The 13,242-nt window shown below is 39.2% G+C and overlaps 1 protein-coding gene across 1 annotated transcript in view; it reads left to right on the top strand.

Moving 5' to 3' along the window:
* Positions 1-4,325: 4,325 nt before the first annotated feature.
* zw10.L (zw10 kinetochore protein L homeolog) overlaps positions 4,326-13,242 on the top strand; it is a 32,878-nt gene continuing 23,961 nt past the window's right edge. Inside the window, 5 exon segments of the mRNA NM_001092962.1 lie at positions 4,326-4,454; positions 9,473-9,607; positions 11,290-11,391; positions 11,877-11,954; positions 12,363-12,522. Coding sequence (NP_001086431.1) covers positions 4,350-4,454; positions 9,473-9,607; positions 11,290-11,391; positions 11,877-11,954; positions 12,363-12,522 — 580 coding nt within the window. The 5' untranslated portion in view covers positions 4,326-4,349.

The raw sequence follows: 13,242 nt of genomic DNA on the forward strand, positions 1-13,242 counted from the left end.
GACCCCATCTAAAAAGCAAATACTCTGTAAGGCTACAAATAAATTGTAATTACTCATCTTTCTATCCAGGCCTCTCCTGTTCATATTCCAGTCTCTTATTCAAATCAGCGCATGGTTGCTAGGGGAATTTGAACCCTAGCAACCAGATTACCAAAACTGCAAACTGGAGAGCTGCTGAATAAAAAGTGAAATAACTCAAAAACCTTAATAAAAAATTAAAATCAATTGCAAATTGTCTCAGAATATTACTCTCCATGTCGTATTAAAAGTTAATTTCAAGGTGAACAACATCTTTAAACTCTCTTCAAATTGCACTAGCAATGCGTCCCCCAGGGTCGGACTGGGGGGCCCCGGGGCCCACCGTGGCTGTTGTTCCAGGACCCCCCCTCCGTCCCACCCCTGCTGCTCCGTCGCACCTTCAGATGTGGGATCAGGGCCAGCAGGGCCCACCGGGTTTTTTCCCGGTGTCCCGCTGGCCCAGTCCGACCCTGGCGTACTCCCTCGGAAAAACCCTCCAGTGCAGGAAAGGTTTGGGGGGGCAAGGGGGGGCGACATTGAAGAAATGGCCTCGAATATTTCTAAAGCAATCACATAACTTTAATAATAATAATTTTCCCCATGGAGAAAATTAGCATGGAAAGGGTGATGTTGATTGAGATTTAAAAGTGGCTGCTCTATCTTTATAATGGAAGTTCACCAGCCTTTACCTGGCTAAGTACACTTTGGTGAAAAGGATAGCTTTCGCTCTTTGATAAGTTACCGGATTTTCACCTAGCGCAATGGTGCAAAGTTCTGTAGCACTGAGGTTTTTTGCTAGCGAATTGTCTTAATTGCTTCTTAGCAAAATGACGAATTTTCTCCAAAAACCCACAATTCGCATTTAATTTAGTAAATGTGCTCCAGTATACTGAATATAGCTTGGACTCGCGGAATTGCTAGTTGCTTAGTCATATTGTTAAATTTCTTTTAGGGGCTGATTCACTAAGGGTCGAATATCAAGGGTTAATTAACCCTCGATATTCGACTGGGAATTGAAATCCTTCGACTTCGAATATCGAAGTCAAAGGATTTAGCGCAGATAGTACGATCGAACGATCGAAGGAATAAAATCACTTCCTTCCTTCCTTACTTCCTTCTTATTATATGAACCTATTATTATTAACCTATTAGCTTCAGATGAATTAAATCAATTAATGTACATATATATAAACTGTGATTGTTTAAAATACCATATTTATTAAGTATCAATTAAAATATCATCCACTGGTTGATGTGGATGATATTTTAATTGATACTTAATAAATATGGTATTTTAAACAATCACAGTTTATATATATGTACATTAATTGATTTAATTCATCTGAAGCTAATAGGTTAATAATAATAGGTTCATATAATAAGAACAGTCCTCCTGAGACATTAAGAATGCAGGCAGTGATATCTGCGATTCGCGTTATATAAGTTAAATAGTTGCAATAAGTTTATGATTCTGTGCACTAAACGCTACACATACGCTACATGGTATCTATGACAACACATTGTAGCTAATCCTCGCGATAGATACACTGACCGTTGCGAATAGGGTTTAAGTCTCGCGATATTTCCTATAGTGACGCATCGTAAGGAAGTGATTTAAACCCGACGTTGGAGGTACGCTCTTACTACGCCTTGATAAAGCTATCACTGCGAAACGCGCGTCGGCGTTTGGAATTCTTTTAACTTTAAACTTTTAGAATAATTTCAGTCTTGAGAAACGGAATAGAAGGGGTGGGAAAAGAAATCTATTTCTATTGAGTGCTCGGGTATCTCCTTTTTCTCTGCTGCTAAAGCTCACAAGAGCCCGTGGATTCATGGTTTTTTTAGGCTTATTTAGCTTTCTTACAGAACAGGATTTAGTTAATAACACAAGACCACAAGTCCCGGGTACTCTGCCTCCTTATCTTTGTGGTGTCCCAGAGATAGAAAATAATTCAGGTAGCAGCTTTTGGGACAGCTCCACCCTCTCCAATTTTCTATTTCCTACTTGAAACCTTTTAAACCTGAGCATTTTTGTGTATTTTTAACAATTATTTATCCCATTAATTGCGGTCCTCCTTATATCAACTACACTATTTATTGATTATTAATTACTTGGCACTGTTTAGCACTTTACAATCAATTAATTCGTAAGCAATTATGAAATTTTAGTAATTGCTACCTTATAATAAACCTATTAGCACTCAAAGCACTTTAGTATTTTTTATTCTCATTAATTCCTGGTCGGATTGATTGTGGGTGCAAATATAAGGTATTTGATAATACACTGGATTAAAAGGTTAATTAATTATTTGTGTAAAGTATTAATTGTATTGAGTATTTACAACCTTTAAGTTTAAGTATAGCTAACTAAATTAATTTTTATAGCACTGGCACTTTAGTGTATTTGTAACTTATGCGAATCAAGCACATTAGTATTTTTAACGTTCTGTGATTGCCCTCACGCAATCACAAAATACTTTATAAGTAGTGTAACATCCGAGGAACTGCTGTACGAGTGGGAGGCAATTGGGGTTCTTTTTCTTTCGCATACAGAATTAATTTAAGTTTCTGACTTAGGTCAGACCTCTGCCTCCGCCGTGGGTTTAATTCACTTTTGAAAGGATCACCTTGTTTTTGTACAATGTAAAATAATTCATAATAGATTCTTATATAAAATGAATGGTAATCTACAGATGAAACTGATCTGGTAATCATAATTTCAGTTGACTTAAAGAGATTCTGTCAGGATTTTTATGATGTAGTTTTTGTTCCTGAATTACACTGATTACACTGCAAAAAAGTCACTCTACAATATAAAATTGAATTCCTGGACTAGCAAGTGTATTTTTTTTAGTTGTAATATTGGTGTGTAGGCAGCCATCTCAGGTCATTTTGCCTGGTCATGTGCTTTCAGAAAGAGCAAGCACATTAGGATTGAACTGCTTTCTGGCGGGCTGATGTTTCTCCTTCTCAATGTAACTGAATGTGTCGCAGTGGGACCTGGATTTTACTATTGAGTTCTGTTCTTAGTAGGGATGCACCGAATCCAGGATTCGGTTCAGGATTTGGCCAGGATTCTGCCTTTTTCAGCAGGATTCCTGAATCCGCATACGCAAATTAGGGGACGGGAGGGAAATCGCGTGACTTTTCAGGGAAGTAATTTTTTCCCCTTCCCACCCCTAATTTGCATATGCAAATTAGGATTTGGAATTTGGCGCGTTCTCCTTTGCGCACGGGTGCGCACGCGCGTTCTCCTTTGCGCACGGAGGCGCGTTCTCCTTTGCGCACGGAGGCGCGTTCTCCTTTACGCGCGTTCTCCTTTACGCACGGACGCGCGTTCTCCTTTACGCACGGGTGCGCACGCGCGTTCTCCTTTACGCACGGGTGCGCACGCGCGTCCTCCCTTTACGCACGGATGCGCACGCGTGTTCTCCTTTGCGCACGGGTGCGCATGCGTGTCCTCCTTTACGCACGCGCGTTCTTCCTTGTGCGACGTGGTCTGGTTCCTGGGACAACCAGCCGGCATTGCCGGGCAATGCATAATATAGGATGGAAAAAGAAGTGTTTTCTGCAGTGTGTGAACCAATGCTTTCTAGGCTAATGCAATAAATGGCACTATTGTTAATAAATGGGGCAAATGCAAATGTTTAACAACAGAGAGGCGCAAAACAGAGAAAACAATATTTGAAAATACAATGCGTTTAATTATTTTTGTTATAACATAATTCATTAATTTCCCCTTAAGCCATTTTACAAAGTGTAATTGAGGTGCCATTGATCCTTTTTTTTTTTAAAAAAAAAATGTGGTTCTAATAAGTATTTACTAATTTCATGTAAATATATGGCTCCGCACAAAGACGTCTAAAACTAAATGCAGGGCGCTGGGACTTAACAGTATTCGAACTCAGTTAAAAAAGAAATACGAATAATTAACTGTAACAAGCTGTCACGTACATGGAAAGCAAGGGAGGTGATGTGAAGTTGAGAAAGGGATTGTATTCTATAGCTTCCGCCCTAAACACTGCAGTCTCTGTGCCTGCCAATGTAATGCCGCCCGCATTTCAACCAATTAAACTCCAGCTTCAGGCGGCTTTTCCCAGGAGGCTTTGCGACGTTCTGTCATCCACCTTATCGCCTGAACCTCCCTCTTGTCAGTCGGAACGAAGGCCATTCTGGAAGTTGTAGTTTTGTCTTGACCTTTCTATGTGGGATCAGGCAGCTTTTGCACTACGTTTCCCAGCATCCATTTCTCTAAGGGACGAATCCCCGCGCTGTGACGATTTGAAAGTGTCCCCGTCAGCTCTTCGGTGGGGAAAGATCGAGGCTTCGGGATGGCTTCTTTTGTGACTGAGGTGTTGGCGAACTCGGGAAGGTTGGAGAAGGAGGATCTCGGTACCAAAATTAGGCGCCTGTCCCGCAGGGTGGACGAGCTGAAGGTGAGAGCTGCGTAACATGTCGCGGGTGCTCTTTTCTCCCCAGCTATGCTGAAGGGTTCGACACACACACCCAGCCACGCATTAAAGCCTTTACACATTCCAGTACACGTTTGTGAGTCACATAGTCTAATAAGTAGGTTGGCAGCTACTAAACTGTGTGTCCTAGTGTGGAGTGAAGGATTCTGGAAGTTTGGGTTGGTCAACAACTGGAGGGGCAGCACACTTGGCATACCTGGGCAAAAGACAGATGGTATGTTCCAGGATAAAACTATGTAGCTTCTTTACACGTGACCTCACTGAAACCTGATACATTTAGTTTCTTTGCAAAATATTACCAGTGACTGACACACAGAGACCAATGCATTATAATCTGCCATTGCTTTTCAAAAACCAGTTATTGTCAGATTTTATATTTAATATCGGTTTTGGTATATGATACACATTTTTCACGCCCTCTTAAAGGGGTTGTTCACCTTTACATGGACTTATAATATGACAGAATGTCTAATTGTAAGTAACTCTTCAATTGCTCTTCATTATTTATTTTTTATAGTTTTTCAATGATTTGATTTCTTCTGCTGCCTCTTTCCAGCTTTCAAAAGGGGGTCACTGACCCCCATCTAATAAATGCTACTGTAAGGCTACACATGTATTGTTATTGCCACTTTTTATTGCTCATCATTCTATTCATTCCCTCTCCTATTCATATTCCAGTCTCTAACAGTTGCTAGGGAAATTTGGACCCTAGCGACCAGATTGCTGAACTTGCAAACTGGAGAGCTGCTGAATAAAAAGCTACATAACTAAAAAAAAAAACACAAATAATAAAAAATGAAAACCAATTGCAAATTGTCTCAGGATATCACTCTCTGCACCATACTAAAAGTTTACTCAAAGGTGAACAACCCCCTTAAGATGTGCCGCCCTTTATTATACAGGTATGGGACCTGTTATCTAGAATGCCAGGGACCTTGGTTTTTCTAGATAATTGATCTTTCCTTAATTTGCTTCTCCATACCTTGTCACATGTAAACATCAATTAAACCCAATAGGCTAGTTTTGCTTCCAGTAAGGATTAATTATATCTTAGTTTGGATCAAGTACAAGCTACTGTTTTATTATTACATAGGAAAAGGAAATCATCTAAAAAACAAAAGTGAATTATTTGATTAAAATGGAGTCTAAGGGAGATGGCCTTCCTGTAATCTGAATAATTCTGGATACCAGGTTTCTGGATAATGGATCCCATACCTGTGCATTAGTAGTAGTAGTTATATATACACACACACACACACACACACACACACACCCCCCCCCCATTGGATCTTTGTTGCTTTATAGAGCTGTACATAGACTTTTGATTTATATTTTTTTAATGGGGCTTCAGTTGTTAAGGTATGCAGCTCTTCATACATTAGTTCCTTCAACTTAATTGGGGTATAATACAATTTATAAAGGAATCATTTGGCTACAGGTGACCAGCTGCGAGAATTATCTGACATAACGGTGAGCCTAAATACACATTTTCCTTGCCTTAACTTGTTTTATTCTTCCTGCATATTGGTATTTTGGCTGACAGTATGAGCTCCTTGTGTTATATGGCATTAAGTTGCTCTAACTGTTGGGATTACTATGACGAGCACAATTTCCAGAGACAGCTGTTGCCAGTTGAGTATACTTTACTGTTGCTTTACACATTTTAAGATACGATTTTAAACTAGAGAGGTACATTTCCTGAAGAAAATGTGAGTGGTGCTTGCCGTGGCAAAACTCAGGCCCCCCATATCTCTACGACAATGCCCCGCAGGGGGCAATTAACTGCCCAGCCCTCAGAAAATTCATAACACCCCATTCTCGAAGAAGCCGCACGATTTGACACCTCATTCATGGCTCTATGATGGGGGACTCAGTCAAAGTCGGTTTCAATGTTAAGTCTTCTGAATTTTAACCCCAGTTACCTAGTCATGGTCAGTGCCAAGTTTGGGGTCTCCGGTTTTAAAACTGTGAGAACGGCAGTAATCAAAAATTTTACATTTAAGTCAATAGGTGAAAACGGACTGGCTGTTTAGGGCTCCACCCACTTTTCCTAAATTTTGACCGCAGTCACCCAGTGAGTAATTGAGCCAAGTTTGGTACACCTAGCATTTAAACCGTGATAATAGCAGCAGTTTATCATTTTTCATTAAGGTCAAAGGCTGAAATCTGATTGGCTGTTGTTGCCCCGCCCCATTTTATTCCTAATTGTGAACCACAGTCACACAGTGACTAACATTCCAAAGTTTGGGAATGCTGTAATTTAATGTCTAAAAATGGCAGCATTTTTATTTTTTTCTATTAAAAATCAATGAATGAAATTCAATTGGCTGTTGGTGGCTACGCCCACTTTTTCTAAACTTGAAGTGGAAACCCCCAGCGACCACATTTGTGATATTCAAGGTCCCTGACTTCAATACTGTGAGAATGGCAGCCTTCTTAATTGTTCCCATTAAAATCAATCAAAGAAATCTGATTGGTTGGTTTTGGCCCCGCCCACTTTTCCGAACTTTAATCCCAGTCCCCCAGTGACCAACTGTGCCAACTTTGAGGAGGCTGCCATTAACCGTCTAAGAGCTGCAGCAGTTTAAAATTTTCCTATTTAATTGAATGGCTGAAATTTGATTGACTGTTGAAGACTCCGCCCACTTTTGGTAAATTTTAGCCGCAGTCACCCAGTGACCCACGGTGCCAAGTTTGGGAGCTCTGGCTTTATTACTGTGAGAATTACAGCTGTTTACATTTTCTCATTGAAGTCAATAGGGAAAATCTGATTGGTTGTTTGCGGCTCCGCTCACTTTTTTGGGTCCCCAAAATAGGACAGAAAAGTCACAACACCCCATTCCCGAATAAGCTGAACGGTTTGACACCTCATTCATGGGTCTGCGACAAACTAATTATTCGATAAATTCCCCATTATAAGTCAATGGGGCAAATTTGGGGACCTCTCCTGCCCCGGGGGTAAAACTTATACCCTCGTGTGGGGTATCATCTGACACAGGTCGCAAACCTCTTCAAATGTGGTAAATTTAACGTTTCTACAAGATTCCCTCTCTGCGCTAGAATCCGTCAAAAGTTGGCCTCAATGTTAATCTATGGGACTTTTCGGGGTGGTTAATTGCCCCCGCAAGGGGCAATTAACCACCCACCCCTTAGAAAAGTCATACCACCCCATTCCCGATTAAGCCGCATGATTTGACACCTCATTCATGGGTCTAGGACAAACGGTGCGGGACTAGTTACGCGCCAAACTTTCATACGGAAGAAGAATAAAAACTAGAGAGGTACATTTCCTGAAGAAAATGTGAGTGGTGCTTGCCGTGGCAAAACTCAGGCCCAAATCTGATTGGCTGTTGTTGCCCCGTCCCTTTTTTCCTAATTGTGAACCACAGTCACTCAGTGACTAACATACCAAAGTTTGGGAATGCTGTCATTTAATGTGTAAAAATGGCAGCATTTCTATTTTTTTCTATTGAAAATCAATGAATGAAATTTGATTGGTTGTTGGTGGCTCCGCCCACTTTTTCTAAACTTGAAGTGGAAACCCCCAGCGACCACATTTGTGATATTCAAGGTCCCTGACATCAATACTGAGAGAATGGCAGCCTTCTTAATTTTTCCCATTAAAACCAATCAAAGAAATCTGATTGGTTGGTTTTGGCTCCACCCACTTTTCTTAATTTTAATCCCAGTCCCCCAGTGACCAACTGTGCCAACTTTGAGGAGGCTGCCATTAACCGTCTAAGAGCGGCAGCAGTTTAAAATTTTCCTATTTAATTGAATGGCTGAAATTTGATTGGCTGTTGTAGACTCCGCCCACTTTTTGTAAATTTTAGCCGCAGTCACCCAGTGACCCACGGTGCCAAGTTTGGGAGCTCTGGCTTTATTACTGTGAGAATTACAGCTGTTTACATTTTCTCATTGAAGTCAATAGGGAAAATCTGATTGGTTGTTTGCGGCTCCGCTCACTTTTTTGGGTCCCCAAAATAGGACAGAAAAGTCACAACACCCCATTCCCGAATAAGATGAACGGTTTGACACCTCATTCATGGGTCTGCGACAAACTAATTATTCGATAAATTCCCCATTATAAGTCAATGGGGCAAATTTGGGGACCTCTCCTGCCCCGGGGGTAAAACTTATACCCTCGTGTGGGGTATCATCTGACACAGGTCGCAAACCTCTTCAAATGTGGTAAATTTAACGTTTCTACAAGATTCCCTCTCTGCGCTAGAATCCGTCAAAAGTTGGCCTCAATGTTAATCTATGGGACTTTTCGGGGTGGTTAATTGCCCCCGCAAGGGGCAATTAACCACCCACCCCTTAGAAAAGTCATACCACCCCATTCCCGATTAAGCCGCACGATTTGACACCTCATTCATGGGTCTAGGACAAACGGTGCGGGACTAGTTTGGCGCCAAACTTTCATACGGAAGAAGAATAAAAATAAGTTTGCAAGATAACAGTAGTGATGCTTTGCTTCGCAAGCACCACTAATAAGTTTGCAAGATAACAGTAGTGATGCTTTGCTTCGCAAGCACCACTAACTAGAGAATTAAAGGTGATGTTCACCATTTTTTTAACCCTTTCTGAAAATAAATAGATTTGGCCTTCTAAACCATATTTGCAATGTGGTTTAATTAAAAAAAAATTGCTCTCTTGTTTCTGCCAGCCAGGAGCCTCCCACCCTGAGGTTCTCTGTGGGCTCCTGTGGATTCTAAGAACTTTTTTTAATGAAAAGTACCAAAAACAACTTTTTTTTATTCTGCAGACTTTTTTTGGTGTTCACATAACACAATCATTGCAGAGAGAAAAAAAAGACTGTTGTCCTGTGTAAGAGATGTCTTCATAGAGTCTGCTTCATTGTTGTGTAGTTTTTTTTTATCCTTGTTTTGAAACTGTTAAATCATCTAATTCTTAGGTTACGTTTGAAAATATGTGAATTGAAATCAATTCATAGTGTATTTCTGTTTTTCTCGTTATAGGGTGAAGTTTGTGACATGATCAATAAAAAATATGATGAATTCCTCCCAAGCATGCAGAGTGCAGAAGACTTGGTGACACAAGTACATGGCCTTGTCAGTGATGTGGATGTTCTGAAATCAAGAATTGAAACTGAGGTAGGAACCTACTTGATTCTCTGAGAACATACAAAAGCATGTTGATTGTTAGACTCATTGCCAAAGTCCTCTTAAAGAGGCTGTATGGTCAAAAATTATGAAAATTATAATCCCCTTTGGCTTTGGGGAGTGAATATAAGCATTTTTCAAATTGCAAATAATTATTTTTTATAAGCCGATTTTGAGTTGCTTGCAGCGCAATCATATCCCCCACATACCTGCTCATCTTAGCAGCTCGCAAAACCTTCACAGCCCGTGGCTGTCTCTGCTGCTTAGCCAGCCTGCCTCTTCTGCTAGTCCGTCTGCCTCTTCTGTTGTCCTACCCTCCTACCAATGAAAAATGTGTAGGCAGTAAGGCAATGGTTGTAGTGATGGTGAGGCACACGCACATCGAGCAGACATCTACAAACAAGACTGCCTACTTGTTTTTCATTGGTAGGAGGGCCAAGCAGCAGAGATGGCCATGGGCCATGGAAAGCTTTGCAAACTGCTGAAATGAGCAGGTATGTGGAGGATATGATTGCGCTGCGAGCAACTCAAAACCGGCTCATAAAAAATAGTTATTTGCAATTTGAAAAATGGTTATTATTGGTTATCTGCTATGAAACCTGTGCCTTTTCTCATTTTTCCCCAGCCTGAATGGCTGCCCCCATGGCTACACAGCAGCTTGTTTATAGAAACTTTAGTAGTATTTCTAAAGCAAACACATAACTTTTACCAATGCAGGCCAACAGTAAATTATATTTTAATTATTTTAAAATGCTTTTTATTTTTTTGGTGTTACTGTTCCTATAAGAAGAACTGGAGTAATCAAAAGCTTTGTTCCAACAGACTGCAGGTTCCCAATCACAGGTTTGCAGGTATTGCTTGGGAACATGAAAGTTGTGAGTGTTGGCCACCTATTTCCACAAGTGTCTAACACAGGCCACCAGAATATTTTATAGTAAAGAAGGATTATGCAATATGTAGCAGTATTGCACATACTATCTCATTCTCTGAGACGGATTACTTTTTGTGTAGAGTTGATGCTCTTATAAGTGTATTTTTTTCTTCTGCCACACTTACTATTTTTAAAGGGGTATATTATTTGAAGACTAAAAATGCTTAGTAGATAAAATATATATATATATATATATATATATATATATATATATATTTTTTAAACAATTTAACTGCCCCGAGCTACCTTTAAAATAAGTTAAAATAAAGGTGCGAGTCAGTACTTGCTGTCTGTACACTGTTGAGTGGTGCACATGCTTGGAACCTTGGCATCCTCTGAATGTACTGCTGTGCTACAGCTGATAATTAAAGATAATTAGTATACTTATGGCATCAGCATATCTCTTTATTATGTATTATACAAGCAAAATCAGATCTTTTTAATTTTGATGCTGTTGAAATGTACTCTGTATACATTCTCATTTTATAAAAAATAAATAAATAAAAACACACTGCAAACAGTGTAACATCAGATCTGAAAATTATAATGTAAAGGAGATCATCTGGGTCAGACCTATATTACTGCGTTCTGCTACTCCCCCTGTCAACTCACCGCTAAAGTCACAGCTGGTCAAACCCATTATAACTATGGATAGTGATCTATCAAATTCCAGTTGTGCTAAGGTCACTAGTGTTTTTGGGGCCTTGTAACTTTCCTTATTCACATTGTTTTTCTATTACAGGTAAAAAGCGATTTAAAAGTTGCAGTTAATGAATTCACCGAATTAAAACAACAGCTGGAGAAAAACACTGTTATTTTGGGGGTCCTCAAACAACTTCAAGAGGTTAGTGGCATAAAGTGAAAATAAAAGTTCCTCCTTCTTTGTAACTGCTCTGGTATGATGCATATCCAACGTTTCGGCCCATGTTGGGGCCTTTCTCAAGGTCCTTGTAAGTATGCACACAGAAAACAAACAAATAATGCCTAGGTGCTGGTACATAATTAAATTATATTATCCAAAAATTAGACCACACTCATAGGGCTTTCATTTTAAAGCATAATAATTTTTCTATATATATGTATAAAAAACACTTTTTTTTTTTTTTTTTGAAAAGCCCTATAAATATAATTGAGTCACTGTCTGTGCGCCTTTTACTATTTGGTTTTAGGGTGCTATTACTTAGTCTCTATTGAGTCTAGGCTAAGCACTGTGCAAATTTCTTGTATGAGAATATCTGGCCTTTAAACCTCTATCTGGACCGCTGTAACCTAAGCAATGGAAAGGCATTAGGTCAGCCAAGTCATCTTACATGATCTTTTTCTGTTCAGTTTGACAGTGCTATTGAGAAATACAACTGCGCGTTGACGGGGAAAAACTATATTTCTGCAGCTCGACATCTAGAAAAGGTAAATGTTCAGTAATAAAAATGTTGATTTCTTTTACCTGTGTGTGTAAAAATATATTGTACACCCCTATATAAATATATCAGTGTTTTCACAAACTTGTGGTTACTGTTAGAGTCAGGTTATAGTTGCCTGCTTGGGGATGCATGTACTTTTATATTCTGTCTCACTTTACTGCCTTTGTTAACCCTGCATAATTATGCTGTCTTGCTAAGAATAATTCTGAAGAAATTAATAAAGTTGGGAAAGAGAATAAAAAAAACAGGAGCTATAATGTCAGTTGCATTAACAAAATTGATATTACAAATATCTGTAAATCATGTAATATGTGCTTTCATTATTGGATAAAAAATAAACATAAAGTTGTCTCTTGGGGTACTGCATTAGTTATTCGTACTTTTCATTCTCCAGGCTCACAGTTGTTTAAAAGTATTAAAGTCTCGAAAAGGATGTGAATTGAAGCTGCTGAAATCTCTTGGAATAGAACTGACTGTGCAAAAACAGAACTTGCTCTATCACCTTGGAGAAGAGTGGCAGCAGTTAGCAGTCTGGAAATTACCACCATCCAAAGGTATCAGATTTTTAAAAAAAATATATATATTTTTTAATGGCTATACTTTAAATGAATTCTCTTATGGATGCAGTATAGATCATAATCTAAATCACTAGTTTGTTTAATAGATGTCTCATTATACTGAACCTTTTTTCTCACAGTCTTACAGGGCTGCAATGATACCTGCATCTTGAAAGTCCTATGTATAAACAGATACAACTCCTGAGTTCCTATATGATCCATTTGCATTTAATTGAGGAAAATCACTGAGCTTTCAATACAGCTACATGCAAATGCATGTTGATTTTTAAATGTTCATGTACAGTCATGTAAAAAAAAAAAGTACACCCATGTTTAGTGTATTCTTTTTTTTAAAGTATGTGGACATATAAATGTGTGATCTTTATTCAAAAAGTCTAAAGTTGATACAACCGATACAAAAAGAAAACATGTACTATGCAGTAATGTTATTCTAATACCTGGTATTTCCCCCTTTGGCAGAAACAACTGCAAGTAATCATTGTTATGACTTTCCGACAGTCTCTAACATGAACTGGAAACATTTTCCCACACTCCTTGATTTCCACCATCATCCTATTCAATAGGGGCAGGTTGTTCTGATGAAATGCTGTTTTTGGTTTTCATCAAACGTGTCCTCTGGTACTGTGGCCTAATTACTTTGTCTCATCTGTCCAGAGAACATTGTTTCTATAGTGCTAGTCCTTGCCTAGGTGTACA

Source organism: Xenopus laevis, chromosome 7L (genome assembly GCF_017654675.1).
Source record: "Xenopus laevis strain J_2021 chromosome 7L, Xenopus_laevis_v10.1, whole genome shotgun sequence".
In the NCBI taxonomy this organism is placed as follows: domain Eukaryota; kingdom Metazoa; phylum Chordata; class Amphibia; order Anura; family Pipidae; genus Xenopus; species Xenopus laevis.